This window comes from Cavia porcellus, unplaced genomic scaffold (genome assembly GCF_034190915.1).
Source record: "Cavia porcellus strain 051 isolate PalLab524CR breed Dunkin Hartley unplaced genomic scaffold, mCavPor4.1 scaffold_3, whole genome shotgun sequence".
Classification (NCBI taxonomy): Eukaryota; Metazoa; Chordata; class Mammalia; order Rodentia; family Caviidae; genus Cavia; species Cavia porcellus.
This window is the reverse complement of record NW_026947486.1, coordinates 75,615,291-75,632,512: the sequence shown is the minus strand read 5'-3', so window position 1 is coordinate 75,632,512 and position 17,222 is coordinate 75,615,291. Positions and strand designations below refer to the sequence as shown.

General features: G+C 32.0%; 1 protein-coding gene across 2 annotated transcripts in view; it reads right to left on the bottom strand.

Moving 5' to 3' along the window:
- Htr2c (5-hydroxytryptamine receptor 2C) overlaps nt 1–17,222 on the bottom strand; it is a 238,380-nt gene that overhangs the window by 100,261 nt on the left and 120,897 nt on the right. For both annotated transcript variants that reach the window (XM_003467625.5, XM_063246297.1), the window contains exons 3-4: nt 4,877–4,990; nt 1,151–1,464 (exon numbers count right to left, since the gene is read on the bottom strand). In XM_003467625.5, the coding sequence (XP_003467673.1) occupies nt 1,151–1,464; nt 4,877–4,911 (349 nt within the window). In that variant the 5' untranslated portion in view covers nt 4,912–4,990. The remainder of the gene's footprint in view (nt 1–1,150; nt 1,465–4,876; nt 4,991–17,222) is intronic.

Below are 17,222 nucleotides of genomic sequence, written 5' to 3'. Positions count from 1 at the left end.
TTTTGGTACCAGGAATTGAACTTAGGACCTTGCACTTGCCAGGCAAGTGCTGTGGCACTGAGCTATGTTCCTGGCACTGTTTGGAGGCATTTAATTTCATTTGAAATGTTTTTTTTTTTTTTAATGTTTTCCTTTTGTTTGTTCATTTTACTGGTAGAACTTTTTGTCAAGTATCCTCTTCTGATTTTGAAATTTTAATTTTTTTAGATGATAGTTTGAGAGAGATTAAGATTGGCTGCATCTCTGAATTTCTTTGAATGTAGCTAATAGTTTGTGGGTGGTTTTTAAAATTTCAAGCTCAGCTATACTCATAAGTGAAATAAATCTGACTCAGATGTGTAAACATCATTGTCTCTCTAGTGCGAGAAACGAAGAGTAACTAAGATCCAAAATGTACAACAGGTTTTGTGAAATGAGAAGAAACAATTCAAAGGAAAGAGAAAGTGAGATGAGGGAATGGAGAAAACAAGAAAGGGAAAAGAAAAAATACATATATAGAAGATAAGATAAAATAAAATAAAAATGGTAGAGTTTTGCCTAGTATGCATGAGGCCCTAGTTTCCATCCTCAGCAAACCTTCCTCCAACAATAATAACTAAGGACTAACTAAAATGTATTTATTAGAGAAGATGAGCCAAGCACAGTGGCTGACATCTAATTTCAGCACTGAGTACACTGAAAAAGTACAACTGTCATGATTTGAGGACAGCTGGAACTACGTAGTAAAACCTTGTCTCAAAGAAAACAAAAAACAAAAAACAAAAAGCACACTCTCTCTATATATCCACTTTTCTTTTTTGGTGTTAGAGATGGTTTGTGAATTGACTAGAGAGTATGGGCATGAAGGATATTTCTGTCATTCTCTCATTCTTTACAACTGGTGATTTCTTATATACAAATAACACTTAAGAATAAAGCATCTATATATAATTTTAACTTTATAAAATGTCTATTTTCCTTTTTGAAAGCTTTGCTGCTGATCTATTTAATAAATCTAAAGACAATCATTTTGTTCTGTCATATAACTTGCTTTTGTCTTCCTTTGCCAAATACTATAGGTAAAATATTGAACTTTGTGAAGTTTATTATGATACCTGGCACAAATTTACAGTGCAAAGTAAGATTGAAAAGCTGAAAGAGTTGTACTTACCATAAAGGATTGCAAGCAGAGAAATTGGCATGACAAGTAGTCCCACTAGCATATCAGCAATGGCTAGGGACATTAAGAAGTAATTGGTGGCATTGTGCAGTTTCTTTTCCATGCTTACTGCCATGATAACGAGAATGTTGCCACCTATTGTCATGATGATTATAACGACAATTGAAAGTGCTGGCCAATTTTGTACCCCGTCTGGGAATTTAAAGCGTCCACCATTGGAGGTGTTGAAAATGTCAGTTACCATAGCTGCTACTGGACTCACAGAAATATCGAACTGCCAAACCAACAGGCCAATTAGGTGCACACTGAAAATTAAGAAGAAAAAGAAAAAAAAAACAGTCAGGTACATATAATATTGCTTCTGTACAATATATTGCTTATGTAAAACAATTACCTCTCCTTCAACAACCACGATCATCATCATCATCACTCTTCTCTTGATCACTACTTTTACTGTCCTAATTAAACTTGAATATTTTTCTATACTTATGCTGTCTGATTATTGTGCATTAGGCATTACTTTGCTGAAATATATGTATAATCTCTTTTGATTTTCTATGACACCATATGAACTCAGTATTGATTTATGCCCATTGCACAGATTGAGCAGACTCAAGTTTAAAGAGGTTAAATAACATTCTCAAGCCAGTAAGTGGCAGGCCCTAAAGTCTCAGTGATTTCAAGGGCTATGTTCTAAACTTGTACTGCAACCCCAATCCATAGTATTGTTCAATCTGTTGTGCTAATTTACCCTTTGAGAGAGCTGACAAGAGAATAAAGATGATTTTCTTAAATGATTCAATAGCCTGACAAGAAAATTAGAAGCTAGTTTCTTTTGATCCAAAGCTAGGAAAAAATAACTTTGCCATCTAGTCAATTTAAGGGAAGTGTTTGAAAGAGGCACAGTGGGTTTTGACATCAGTATATATTCATTTCTTTTTAGAACTTTTCCTACTTTCTCATATTTGCAAAGTGACTTTATGTTGGTTAACAGCTTCTTCTCTTCTTTTTCTTTTTGATGGGGGGGGGTTGTCAAACCCACAGCCTTGCATTCACTAAACAAGTACACTCCGCAATCTATGTTCCAAGGCCCAGTTTCCTGTCCAGGGCTACAATTTTCTGTCATTTGCCAGTTTGTTTGTGTCCCAGGTTTTCTGACACCTGCTTCAGGCTAGGTAACGATTTGTGTTGATGATTAACACCTGTGGATGTGTTACATTTCATGAACTAGGAACTAAATTTCTTAAGTAAATTAAAACTTACTTATATGTAATTAGGTAGATTTTTTTTTAATAGGACTTTCTTCAGACTAGGTGACAGTCTGAAAGAAGATGACATGGTTGACTTTGCACATTTGTTTCCCCTGATGATGATAGATTTAAGTTACATACATAAGTGTTATTTCAAAGGATGAGCTCCTAAACTGTCTAATAAAACTAACATACTTATTTTCATTAATGAAATAGCTAAGACAATGTGATTTCAAAATTAAAAGTATTTTATGGTTGGTGAATACTAACTTACGTAAATTTCCAACTCCCCATTTTTTCCCATAATGGTACCTATCTAGGTAAAACTGGGCTCAGTTTTAATTACTTAATTTTATATAATTACTTAATTTTATATTTTAATTTACTAAATTTTCCTTTAGTTTAGCTTAGTGGTGAAGATTGAACCTAGGGTCTTGTGCATACTGGCACACAATATAACCGTCAGTTCCTTCAGAGAGTAATTCTAGGGTACTTTCCAGATTTTTTGTGGCCTCATTGATAAAAGATTTACCCTGGTACACTGAAAAAATTCTCATGTAATGGTGTCATATATATTCCCACAGGAGTTAATGCTCAAATAATAAACTGTGTTTTCAATTATTACTTGTAGACCTACAAATACATTTATTCTTAAGGCCGGGTAATAAGATCCTGAGAAAATAAGCATGCTAACGTCAATTTTTTTAGGTAAGTTATGAGAATATTTAAAACTTTTATATCTGTTTAAAGATTGTAGAAGAATTCAGCATAAAATCATATATAATGAAACCATACATGAAAAGTTATACCTAATTATAAATTTTATTATTCAGTTGTCTCAGGTTTTTATGGTAGAAAAACACTTCAAGTAGTTACCTCTAACTGGTCAGAAATATATATACATACATACACACATATATATATATATATAGTATTATATAATAATATATAATATAATAATCTCTGTCAGAAAAAGGTATATATATATATACTTTGTGGAATCCAAATATATCTTTGTGAATTGCAGAATAAAGTGATGGTGCTGGGATAGATTTTAAAAGAATATTTATATCAGTATTCTGACTTTAATTAAATTCAGTTTATTTAAGTCTTATGGAGTACCACTTACTGTCAAGTTTTATGATTTTTGTTGTGCATTAACTCTATGTCCACAGTTTTGTAATCAAGAATTGGCTGTATTTAATTAAAACTAACAATTAATACTCATGCTCACTGAAATATATAAATTTCTTCTACAAATAGTCATTAAGGTCTTGCTCTTGACCTTGACTCATACATTAACTGTTATTAAGCCCAGCAGAACCTCATAAATTATGTATATGAAAATCATAATTTCTCTCAAAAAAATACAAACTATTTACTCACTGCTACTAAATTTTAATTAAAACATAATTTTACACCTTCAGTATGTAAAATGATAAATTAAAAGCCTGATTTTTTTTTTTTTTCTCTCTTTTTAAGATATAGGCCAGCCTGACTCTAACTCACTTTGTAGCCCAGGCTAGCCCTGAACTCACAGCAATCCTCCTATCTCAGCTGAATCCATTTCAAATCTACTGAGATTCTGCATGACATATGACAATGGATATTTACGGAAAGATAAATGGCCCCTTGTTTGTCTTGTAGAATGGAAAAAATTGTATATAGATTCCTTAACACACTGGTGCCTTTAAGACAGTCCTATATCATACTACAGAGGAAACAATGTTGGCACACTATACTAGGCTACAAACAATTTCTTGAGTTCCTTTTCAGAACTCACAGAGATTATATGCAGGAGTAAGGAGATGCAGGTCTTTTCAACTGTTCTGATCAGAGTTCATAGAGCTTTGGGTCTCTTTTTCCTTGCCCCATTGCTCCAAGTGTAGATTTAGATTAAATCAGATTTAGAATCTCTTAGTTCTTCAAGCTGATTCCCCTTTTCTGTTGCATTCTAATGATTTCAACTGTTAGATCATATCAAGACTTCCCAAGCTGGCAATGTTTTTGTCTGTCTATGTACATCAACCAACCCTTACATCCAACATCTGGCCTTTTCTTTTGCAACCTCTATTATTCTTCCTAAAGTCAAAAACTTATTGAGACATCTTTTTGTCTTGCCCACTTACATCACATTTTAAAAAAGATAGAAACCTTTCTCCTTTTTAAGTTTTACTTATACAGAAAACAACTATGAGAATTAGGGTTATTTGAATTCAGGGTATTATTACCATATTATTTGTTTGAGTGCATGAACTGTAATTTTACTTTACATTCAAATTATTTTTCCCCATTTACTATTTTGAAATATGAAACATCTATAATATTAATCTTTTTGGCTGAGACTGGTTTATGTTGTTTGAGGCAGAAATACCTGAACGGTCATATAGAAGAATTTTGAACATATTTAAGCAAGTTACCATAAAAATTATCTACTCATTAAAGTAATAAGTAATAACATCCTTACAGGAACGAATGCACCACATTCTTTAGGTTCACCATGATTACTTCAGTCTTAAGCAACCAACGTTTAAAATTGAGATGAGAAAATTAGCAGATTGAATTTATCATATCCTCTATTCTGGGGAAAGAAAAAAAGAAAAGAAACAGAAAATTAGTTCAAAATTGTAAATAACTTATGTAATAACCAATTTAACAAACTTAAATGCACTTATTTAGTGATAAGAAACAGGCAGTACTTAATTTAACACATAGGTAACCCTGTTATATTGTGGCAGTGAAAAACAGTAGCAAAGAGAACAAATTTTTCATTTATTTTCCAATGCGCTACCATCTACAATTTCTCTAAATTGCTTGCACAAATTTTATTTAAATATGATTGTACTAAGTATCTGCCTGTTGCCATACACAGTCCTTCAAATCAATATTTTTTAAAAAAGAATTAAGAATATATCCTTCTTAATTTGCAAACCACTAGAATAAATTATATAATAATTTTGTCTAAAACAAAGATTTCATTTTATTTTTATATGGAAAAATAAAACAATTTTAATAAAATGAACATTTTTGCAAATTTTAGGGTTTTTTCCTCAAAGTAAAGCAATCTGCTTGTACCTAGAAATCTCTATTTATACATTTGCCTTGACCAATAATATTCTACAGAGACCACCAACAGCAGATTAATAACAAAATAAGAAAATTGATGTTTACTCTATTAAATATAACAACCATTCCATATAGCAGCCAGTTGTTAGCCAATAGATAGCATTTGAGCAGTCAGAGCATATGGGATAATACTGAAAATTGCCAACAAAATCAGTAGCATAAAATGGCTGAAACAAAAATCTTTAGTTTCTCTTGTGGATTAAAATGTGACAATATCTAAGGTACTACCCTAAGAAGTAAATTTGAATAACTTATCAAAGAACTTTTGAGTGAGCACATTTTATCTCCATAAGCTACTTTTAGAGTTATTTGTTATGTCACAAAACCCTACCTAATATTTATATAGTGGATTATTCTTCACTCAGTACTCAGTACCTTCAGTATGGTAACATGATAGTCAAGAGAAAACTGGATCAAATTTGCTGAGAATTTCTTTTTCCCTCACTGTGGAAATACATCCTACATCTTTATGGAGTGAAACATGTCACTATCGACCTTTACACTGACACTGAAGAACTATTCAGTGTGGATTCTAGTAACTAAGGTAAGGATCCTTTGGTTTTTGTGCTTAGAGATCCTTATTGGGAATAGAATGTTTAGACTTCTCAGTTCTTTCTTCTTCTTTTTCTATTTCACTTTTTGATTACATTCTTTCTCCATGCTAAACATCTAACCATATACACTTCTGGCATTATAAAACTATTCCAAGGATCAGGTTTTGATGTTCTGAAGTTTGCTCACATTGAACTGTTAATAAGAAGAACTTGAAAACCATGAAGATGTGATGTGTATATGTACCAATTTTTCAAGATGAATGTAATTATTATGTACACACATATACACTATAATAAAACAATAGAACATAAAAATAATTTGGGGGTATTCATGTGTATGTGTGTGTGTGAGAGAGAGAGACAGACAGAGACAGAGAGAGATAGCAAGAGACAGAGAGACAGAGGAAACAAAACTAAAATTTTGATCTACACACCTTTCAGACTCCACTAATCTTTCAAATCAGAGTTATCAGAGTTGTGCAAACACAGAGTGCCTGTGAACTTGAGTATTTAAATTTGGGGAAATTTATTTTATAAAACTAAAATAAAATGTAAAAACTAACTAAGAATTGATTAATTTTAATGAGAATTTACAGGACTTTCATAACAACTATATTTGAACATGTAACAATCTACGTGTTTATATATACCCATATTGACATATGTGTGCCCATATATATGTAAATACAGTTTCAAGTACAGAAAAAAATTGAAAAACCTAAAACAAATTGACAATCTTAAATATTTGCAGAAAATCATAAATGTTTAGAATTAATAAGTAGTAGATAGACTGTCTCTTTATTTCTTCCACAGAATAAATCACAAATATTTTAATGCTGTTTCTAAAGAACTGTAAGATACGGGGCTGGGGATTTAGCTCAGCGGCATAAGCGCCTGCCTTGCAAGCCGGCAGTCGTGAGTTCGATCCCTGGTACCGATAAAAAAGGAAAAAGACAAAAAAAAAAAAAAAAAAAGAACTGTAAGATACACAAAAATAACAATAGCTGCATTTGCTAAGTCACAAAGGTGGACATATACTAGTTTCCAGATAGTTTTCAGTAGTATAATTTTGCACAAAATATTATATATTAGCCTCTCCGACATGAAAATTTAAGCACAAAACCATCCCTGAGCATTATATGAAAATGATGTTTGTGGGGTCTATGCATTTTACACGTGTCATTAGCATATCTCAACAAAACAACGAGACAATAAAAACAACTGAACCAAAGCACTATCTTCACTGGATATTCAAAAATAAACTTCAACTATCAAAATCAGTATTACAAACATACTTGAAAGCCTCAACCAGTATTCATCTTGGAAATAAAAATAAAAAAATGTAAAAGCATTTCAGGGAATAAAAGTTAGTAGCAACATGGCCTTAAGTGTTTTTATTAAAGACAAATTTTTGAGCAGTGGAGCCATATATATATATGTCTTCCATTCCATATTCATTCGCCAAGTTTTGAGTACAAAGTAATCGACCAATTAAAGGGAAAAGAACTGGAGAAACTTGAAGATACTAAAGATGTAAAGTGAAAAGATCTCATTTAAGGATAAAAGAAGAACTGTAAGTTTGCTCAAGTTATGTTTGGAAATGTTAGAAATTATAGCTTTACTGAAAACTATGGGTACTTCCCTGCTTCCTCTAAAACTAGCCATTTACAATTCAACCTTACCTTTACCTTTTCCACACTTTGACACCAAAGAAAGATTTGTAACCTCTCAATCACATTTTCTGTTCTCAAAATATTTTTTATTCCTTCTTTCACAGGTCTGGTCAAATATACTATTAATGAATTTAAAAATAAAATTCCAGCATTTCTATGGATATTTTAACAAAAATTAGGGAATGTGGATGAAGTCATGAAGATACATTGGTAGATTTCTAGCAATTCTGTGATCATCATGGTGATATAGTGGGTTATTTCTTCTCATACTGAAGAGACCATATCTGTCAGTGCATGTCTATAAAAATTAGAATACAGAATCAACAGGTGGTTTCTGTCTGACTTTTTATAATAAAGCATTTAAGAATGGAGTATATAATATTGCAAATACAGATTTGACTTTTGTCAGTTTTATTGTTCAGAAATTATGGACACATAATACAAAATATTCCTGTAAGATATTACACCCACTGAGCTTTTAGCAGATGGTTAAATAAAATTATCAATTAGTCATAAATATTCAGAATAGCCCCGGGAAGGAGCTATTAATGCAGTACATGTTCATGACAAGTAATTTTGGGATTACTCTTTTAATTCAGAATTATACTTGAGACTAATGAATACTGTAGGAGTACTTGTTCAACTTCAAATGTGCTCTAGAGATTTTTCTCATAAAGCACACATATGTCATACTAAAAGTTCACCAAAGCCAAAGATAATCACATTAGATAACTAAAATTTGGATGAAATTTTTCTAGCTATTATAACCAGTGAAATTAGAGACTGCTCTTCTAGTAGTAAATGTATGATTTTTCAATAAGTATTTTAGAAATGTATCTAATGAAGATGACTAAACTCTAACCTTCTTTTATCTTTTATCATAAGCTCTCAATTTATTCTACAATTTTGAATTCACAAAACTCTTAGCACTGAAAAATCACAAGCAATCAAGTAATCTAGTGTCATGTCTTCAGACAGGTATATATTTAAGCTACTTCAAGAAGTTTCACAATTGATGTTCCTTAGAACAATCTTCAGAGAGGCAATTGCATAATCTTCTGCTGTTCAGCAACTTGCTCCATCAGATAATGTCATTTTATATTACTTCAAAATACTCAATAGACTAACAGACTTCAAGAGAAATTAAATTCCTTACTAGATCAAGTCTACATCAAGTACTGTGTCTATTCTACAGGATACCATAATACTAGTAGCCAGTTAATGCAGTGCTTTGGTGCTGATACTTTTTTTTTTTTTTTTCCCGGTACCAGGGATTGAACTCACGACTGCCTGCTTGCAAGGCAGGCGCTTATGCCGCTGAGCTAAATCCCCAGCCCCTGGTGCTGATACTTTTCAATAGTGTTATAGGAGAATCAAACAGTTCTGGTTACGTATGTGTATATATATATATATATATATATATATATATATATATATGTTATGTATGTATATATATAATATAATATATAATGATTTTTACAATTTCTTCTCCAAACAGAGACTCTTAAATGTGGAGGAGGGATCAAATGCGGAATACATATTGTGAAATAGGAAGTAAAAGGAAAGGAGAATTGGGGGGAGGGATGGAAGGGAAAAGAAAAAGAAATGAGGAAAAATGAGTAAAATGGAAACAAAGTTTTGTAAATAAGGAAGCGAAAAAGGGTTGAAGAGAGGGGAGGGGAATGGGAGAAAAAAGAGAGAGAGTGTGCTAGAAAAGGAAAGTGAAAGGTTATCCTTAACTGGGATTCTGGGTCTCACCAAGTCATTATTAGTTCTCTTATAATAACAACATGGTTATTCAAACTGAAGGCAACTCTAGTGCCAATAATGTCATACCCCTCCAGATAATGCAAGAGGTTACTGACACAAATTAACTGTTCCTCCTGTACTTGGAATGAACAGGAAACATTTTATTTGTATTTCTCCAATTCTTCTGCTTGACATGTTTTTTGGAAGATTTTGTTTGGTTCCACTCATCTAAAATGAGAGATCTTTTCCATTTACTTAAACTAGCATTTCAGAAACAGCTTTTAAATTAATAGGTTAAAGTAGTCACTGGAAATCGTGCCACGCTGGTAGTAAGAGACAAGAGAATCTGCCTTAATGGGCAACATACCCAATGATTTTAACCAGCTTTCTCCATAGGTGTTAGCAAAACTATCCCTGAATTATCTCAGTATAAGTATCCACATACAGAGAGAAATGAAGGTTTTTAAGGAGCAAGGCTTATTGAGACTACATGTATTACCTTTCTGTGTTGGGGAGCAACTCCAGCTTATTTGCAAGACCAAAAACTGTATAACAGCACTTTCATGTACTTAAATATTTATTGATTGCCTATTATGTGCTGGACACTACACCAAATGCTGAACGTTTTGTGAACACAGTAGACAACATCCCTGCTCCCATGGAGCTTACATTCTGGCTGGGCAAAGAGGAAATAAACAAGCAAAAATAATAGAATAATTTCTGACAGTGAGGATTGTGGCAAAAAAGATGAAATTGCATAAGAGGATAAAGAATGTCTGGGAGAAATACATTAGATGGACCCATATTCATCTTTAAGGTCCTGAGTTCGATCTCCGGTACCAAAAACAAACAAACAAATAAACAAACAAACAAACCCGAAAACATATGTAGCAATCTTGAAGCTATAGATTTAAAATACTATTAATATTTGAAAGATGTTAGCCAGCACTTGTGAGCTATTCTCAATAACAATAAAAATACAGTCAGTTTATACTGGTGAGGAGGCATGCGACAAGTGTCAAAAATAGGAATAATATAAAATATTCTGTTAGTTTGATTTTACTTTCGTAGACTAGAAAAGAAAATGCCTGCTTATCTTGCTAGGACATTCACAATTCAATTCAGCTGTATACTCACACACACTCTCACTTACATTTACAATGGCATCTCCTCACCCATACGCAACTCTCACATCCCAGCTCATGTAATTAAAATATCACAAGCTTGGACTACGTAGCAGGCTCTTGAAGTTGTAGAGAATTCCAGGCGACTCATGAAAAGCGAAAAGTTCAATCAGTTGCCCAGATGTATTTATTGCCAAATAACTAGGTACTTGGATACATCTGAACATCTGAATGAACTCTTAACTCTTCATCTCTCCAATAGCTCTTGTTTCATAGCTTCAGAAACTCCTACGTAAAGGGGAGAGAAACAAGCACAAAAGCCATTCCAAAGAAGGATCAGTTTGTTTCTAGTTTTGCAATCCCACCTGAGAAAAAGCAGTCCCTGTAACTATTTTATAAATTATTACTATGAAATATATATAGTTCACTGGGATTCAGTAATACTTATAAATAACATCGATAATGCAAAACTAAAACATGACAAATACAGAAAATTGAGTCAAAATCAAAATTAATTGCTTTGGCTGGTCCGATGGCAGTGGGTTATCAGAACTTATTAACATTAGTGTCACTAAAGTTGATATACCACCCCCCCCACACTGCTAAATTTGACTGGCTTTAAAAAAAAAAAAACAAAAACAAAATTAATTGCTTTGTATAATTCATGATTTAAATAGTGTACAATTCATTCTGATATTCAGCACTTGGCCCAGATGTTAAATATGTTTTGTATAGGACACAGGTTTGTAGACTAGACTGTAAGAGGACTGCAAGGCTTACTCTTGACATTATCGCTAGGTAACGCATGGTTTGTTAGTCGCTGAACTTCTTTAGGTCTCACCTTTTTCATCCATGATATTTAAAAGTTATTATAGAAGACCTCTATCCCTTTTTACTTTCAATTTCTGTGGTCAAGTTTAATTTATAAATGCTTAACATTATTCTGTGCTGTTTTACAAAGAGGATACTTTTAAATAGAAATGTCTGGCTACAATCAGATTCTACTTGCTATTATCAATTGAGAATAAATAAATCATGACATCCACAGGAAAAGTCTCAACTTGAAAGAAGTGTGCAAGTAGATGCTGAGAATTTTCACAATGCAGCCTGCATATCCCTCAAATTAATGTACATGCATTCCATGCCATCTCTTTTGTACACTTTCATAGATGAACACTATATGTATATCTTATTCTTAAACAGATCATTCAGTCTCATACAAATTTAAAACAAAACAATTTATTTGTAGTTTTTTTATTTAAAAAATACGCCTAGAATTCTTACAAAAGACTGAAGTGCAAGAAGTAATGGCCAGTTTTGTGGCAATCTAAGGCCTGACGTGGTTTCAGTGGTTCAATGCCTAATTAGACTTTCCTTATTGCTTGGTATACTATGCTACCATTTTATTGATTTATGGAGAAAAATAATGATTCTATTTCACAGTTTTTAAAATGCTTTATTTTTTTTCAGTAGTGTCATAAATTCAAATCAGTTCAAATGGTGCCAGCATTTAGAGAAATAGATACTTCTTTTAATACTGGGGTTTGAGTCGAGGCCACACTCATTCTAGGCAAGCACGCTTTTCTGAGCTACAATCCAGTACTTTTCCCCTCCCTCCTTTTTTCTTCCTTCCTCTTTTCCTTCCTTCCATGCTCCCTCCCTCCTTTCTTTCCTTCCTAGCTTTTTTCTTTCCTTATTTTCAGACAGGTTCTCACTAAGTTGCCCAGACTGAGCTCCAACTTGCTATCGTCCTGCTTCAGTCTCTTGAATAGCTGGGGTTACAACTGTGCACCATCCCATCTGACCAGATATACCTATTTTATAACTCCCTTCTCCATGATTGAATTAGATTATAAATGACTAAATATCCTGTAATACTGTCATTCTCTTGAATGGTTTTACATTGTCTTGATACGTTTGGTGCTACAGTATGCAAAGTTATACTCAAAGATTTCAGGGAAAGAGACTATGGTAACTACTTTTCTGTCAGGATATCTTGTGGTGAAACACTATTTTGCTTAAATGGTTATGCTTTGACCTGCACTGTTTTGTTGTTATGCCCTCTTTTATCTCAATCGCCTTTTTAAAAAATTATTTACTTTTTATTTTTATCTTTTTAATTAAGGGAAAAATAAAAAAAAAGCAGGATACATTATAGTAACCCACTTTGATTTCCTATTAACTTGATTTGAAACCCTGTATAGCTCTCACCATCTTGCTTTGACTGATTTTCCTCTATTCTGCTTAGCACGATAGTACCAAGTTTGAAAGTATAGGCATAACGTGAAGACAATAAGTTTCATTATGACGACCATTCCGGTTGACTATTATCTTCTTTTAAAGTCCTGTAATTTCTCCAATGTTTTGGTTTTATTCTTTACTGTTTTGTTCAATTTTATTATAACTGATGATATAGATAATTCTTTTTAAGATAGCAAGAGGCAGTATGGTAACCATTGTTGATCACCAGGTATTTTGTTTTTACATTATCTATTATGTACATCCTTTTGATTTGACTGACTCTGTTCTGTTATGTCACATTTGGTTTTACTCTCTTCAAAACAAACTAATAAGAACTGTGGGAGTAATAAAACCCAAAATGTGTAATTGTCATTGTACAAAAGAAAGGAAAAGAAAGTGCTTTAAAGGATATAACTGCATGTATATATAAGTGTATAAGATAGATAATGATATCACTGAGTTTTGTTGGATCATTGAACACAACTGTTTGCAGTCTCACTGTTTGAAAGTCCACTTTATATGCTTTAATTTTGTAACTTGAACTATTTCTAAGATAACAATATGTAATCTATTAACTAGTGATTTCCTACTGTTTATTTTTTCTGAAATTCTGTATAACTTGTACCCTTTTTCTGTTTTTTTCTTTTTCTCCTTAAATAAAAAAGATTATAAATGACAAGTAATATATTTTCCATTTTTTTTCAGTTTTCTAAGTAGTTTCATAGAAATTCTGCTAATTTCCTCCTGCTGTGTAGTTTACAAGTAAATTTCTCCACAAGTTAATAGCAGAAATGCACACTCTTTTTTCTCATAACTTCAAAAGATGTATGTTTTCGTGTATGTGCATGTTCACTCATTTTTTTGCATGTTCATTCATGAATGTACATGTGTATTGGAGGCATAAAATTAAATGTGCTACAAATATACACATTTTATTATCATGACCCTCCAAATAACCATTAATTTCATAAATGGAAATCATTTCATGATGCTCCAATTTTATTTGTAGCATTGAATATTTTCATTCATGTTTTTCAAGTGGAAGAACTACCTTACTGTAAAAAAAAAAAATCAATGAAATACTGATAGTTAAAATTTTGGAAAAAATAACTCTTTTGTGAAATAAAAAATGTTTCATACCAGCAGCATTTGTTTTTACACCTCCAGAAGATTACTCTATACATAGTCACGATTGTTCCTTGCACTGAGTGCAGTAGAGATGTGGGTTTTTGTCACATAGACTCATTTCATAACACAGACTAACCGTGGGCAGTTTTGCTAAAATGTCAACATGTTCTACAGTTCCATCCAAACTTAATTTTAAAAAGAAAAAAGATAAAATTAACATGATATTTTTAAGACAACTGAGAAAATCTGAATATGGACTGGGATATTAGATAATATTAAGGAAATATTCTTAAAATTGTTAGGTGTGATAATTGCCTTGTGGTTTTATAAAAATCTACCCATAATTTTATGAATAAATGCTAAAGCCATGTGAAATCATTTGAAAATAATTAATTCAACAAATAGAATAGGAAAGAAAAGATTACATTAATGAAATGTTTTAAAACTTTAATAGTTATTAAATTGGAGTAGTGTATGTTTCATAGTTTTTCAAGAGAAATTATGACTACAAATGACATACGCTTTCAGATTATGGAGCATAAAATTCTTACATATTCTCAAAAATACAAGTTTTCATTATTTTATGACTAATCTGGTTTTTACCTTTAATACCTTAAATACGCTACCTGGTCAGTTGTTATAAACAAAGAGAACAAATCATTGTTTTAATCCTCTCTTAAAATGAAAGTGCTACAGTTTCCTCATCAAAAAGTTAGTTTCTCTTAATATGAAACTACATAGACATCTTTATTCTTTGATGACTTTCTCCATAGTGGATGTTATAAAATGAATCTTGAGAAAAGCGGTCCTCCAGTAAAGCACATTTCCAGAAAGAATTTATGAAAGACTTTTTGTCAGTATCACCTTCTCTATTTAACAACTATTTATGACACGTTAAACTCATCTGAGATCTCCAGGAAAAGACAAAATAGTGATTACTTAGTATAAGCCATAGCTGTAATTTGGCAAAGGTCTTAAATATCTTTCAGGACAACTGATTCCATCATGCATGACTGGGCCTAATTTTCAATATTAGTGACTAAGAATATTGAAAAGCAACTTTGATTAAATGTATTATTCATTTGTCACTGGAAGCCTCTATTCATTCTGAAAACTTATAAAGGAAAATGTATTCTGAACAAATCACCACTTAGGCACAAGGCAATGCCTTTGCCTCACATGTGATTTTACAAACCTTCTAACTTAGGCAGGGAAACAAGTTAACAAGAATATTTTAAGGTTTTCTATCATTTCATGGACTAATATTTCATGAGATCACAGAAATGGCATTTAACTAATGCTTTACTTTTCAAAGCTGCATATAATCCTGAATCAATTATATATGTGTATAATAAAAATATATGCATCAACATAAGCATTTTTTTCTTTAAATAGTCAATCATAGGTGGTGATATTAGCTTGAAATAGTATACTTTTAAAACTGTCAAAAGATGCAATGTTTCTTCATATTATAAATAACACTTGTAATTTTAAGATATATAACTCTCCTTTTTAGAAATTCAGATACTGTTATGAAACCAGTTCCAGTAGGTATGATCATAGCACTATGGTTTTATAAGGATCTACCTACAATTCTTAGAAATGCATACTGAAGTAATGTGAAATGATTTGAAATAATTGAATAGAGAACTCATTTTCTTACTATATGCCATAATTAAAATGAATAGAAACTCATTTTACAGAAAAATAAAAATGTGATGTTCAAAGTAGTTAAGCTGTTTTTTCCTAGGAAATACAAGGTTAAGATTCTAATAGAACATTCTAGAGATTGCACACTTAGGAAGAGGATATTAGCAAAGAGTTTGTATCTTCATCATGGAATTGTTCACTTATCTGATACATTTATTTAATACCTACTGTGTGTTTGGCAATGTTCTAGACGCTTTTGATATATGACTGACTAATGCAAACATTCCTGCTTTTGTTCTTCCATCATTTATCAAGTTTTTCTTAAATGAGACTTTAAAGTGACAGAAATTGTTGTAATTTCAAAATGTTTTCAAATTTTTCTCATCTGTTCTCTAGGTAAAGGAATGGAAGTTATGTAATCTGCTTTTGGTTAATTATCTCATTTCCTAAAATAACTGCCTAACATACTGGTGATTTTACATTTATTGCTGTTATCTATTCAGACTTAATTTATACTAGTATCTCTGGCACTGGGTTTCTAAAATAAAATCATAAATGATTACCAATACTTGTTAATATAAGAAAGATTCCTTGAATTTTAAATTTTAAGTTACTAAAATTGAAACTATTTTTATAGAGAAGTAACTAAATAAAAGCCAAAATAGACAAGTTGGCAATATAATTTCATATCAAATTCAACAGATTCCAGAAAACATCTGTTACTGAGAGAAAGCCAGAAATTATTCTAAATGGTCATTGCAATTCACTTGCCAAATACTAGGAAGTTACATTCATGAATCAAGTACCAAGTTCATGCCAGTGTTTCTGGAGACTGATTCATTAGTCTCCTACAGCATTTTGGTTTGGCACTTTGTATACTAGCATTAAAGAATCTGTTCAAATAGCACTTTATGAAAATAACGTCTCTGAGTCTGTCTTTGTGGTATACCCTGGGAAGTGTTACTACTTAAGACACCATCTGTCACTATAAAACAAATAGAAGATTAAATAATCTTCTGGACTGAGTTATCCCTGTAGAGTATTTCAAGATGCAAAGGAACAGGAAAAGGGAAATATATCATAATTACTAATTTATTACTCTACAGAGCTTTTACTGTGACAACAATCAACAGTGCAATGCCAGATTAAAAATTAAGTTGGAGTATTGAATTACTAACACACCGCTACTAAGTGTAGAGCAGGATTCCAAGTCAGATTCGTTGCACTCCAGTGTCCACATTTTATCACTCCTTAGCACTACACATCGCACTTATTCTTTGATTCCCGTAAGAGAGTGTAAAAATTTCAAACTGAACATGTAAATGACAGTTTCTGTGTCAAATAAACATCTTTTCACCTAAGATGTTGAAAGGGGACACTTGAAGATCATCCAAATTCCTGTTTTGATAGTTAAGAAAACTGATCTAGAAGAGCTAAATGACTCATTAAATGTCCTTCTGTTAATTTTTGTTAGTGCCAAGACTGGCAGCTAGAAGCCAGTCATCCATTCCCTTTCCAGTCCATTGACCTTGAGCCTTCCTGACAGCAAAGAACCTCTAAGAATCACA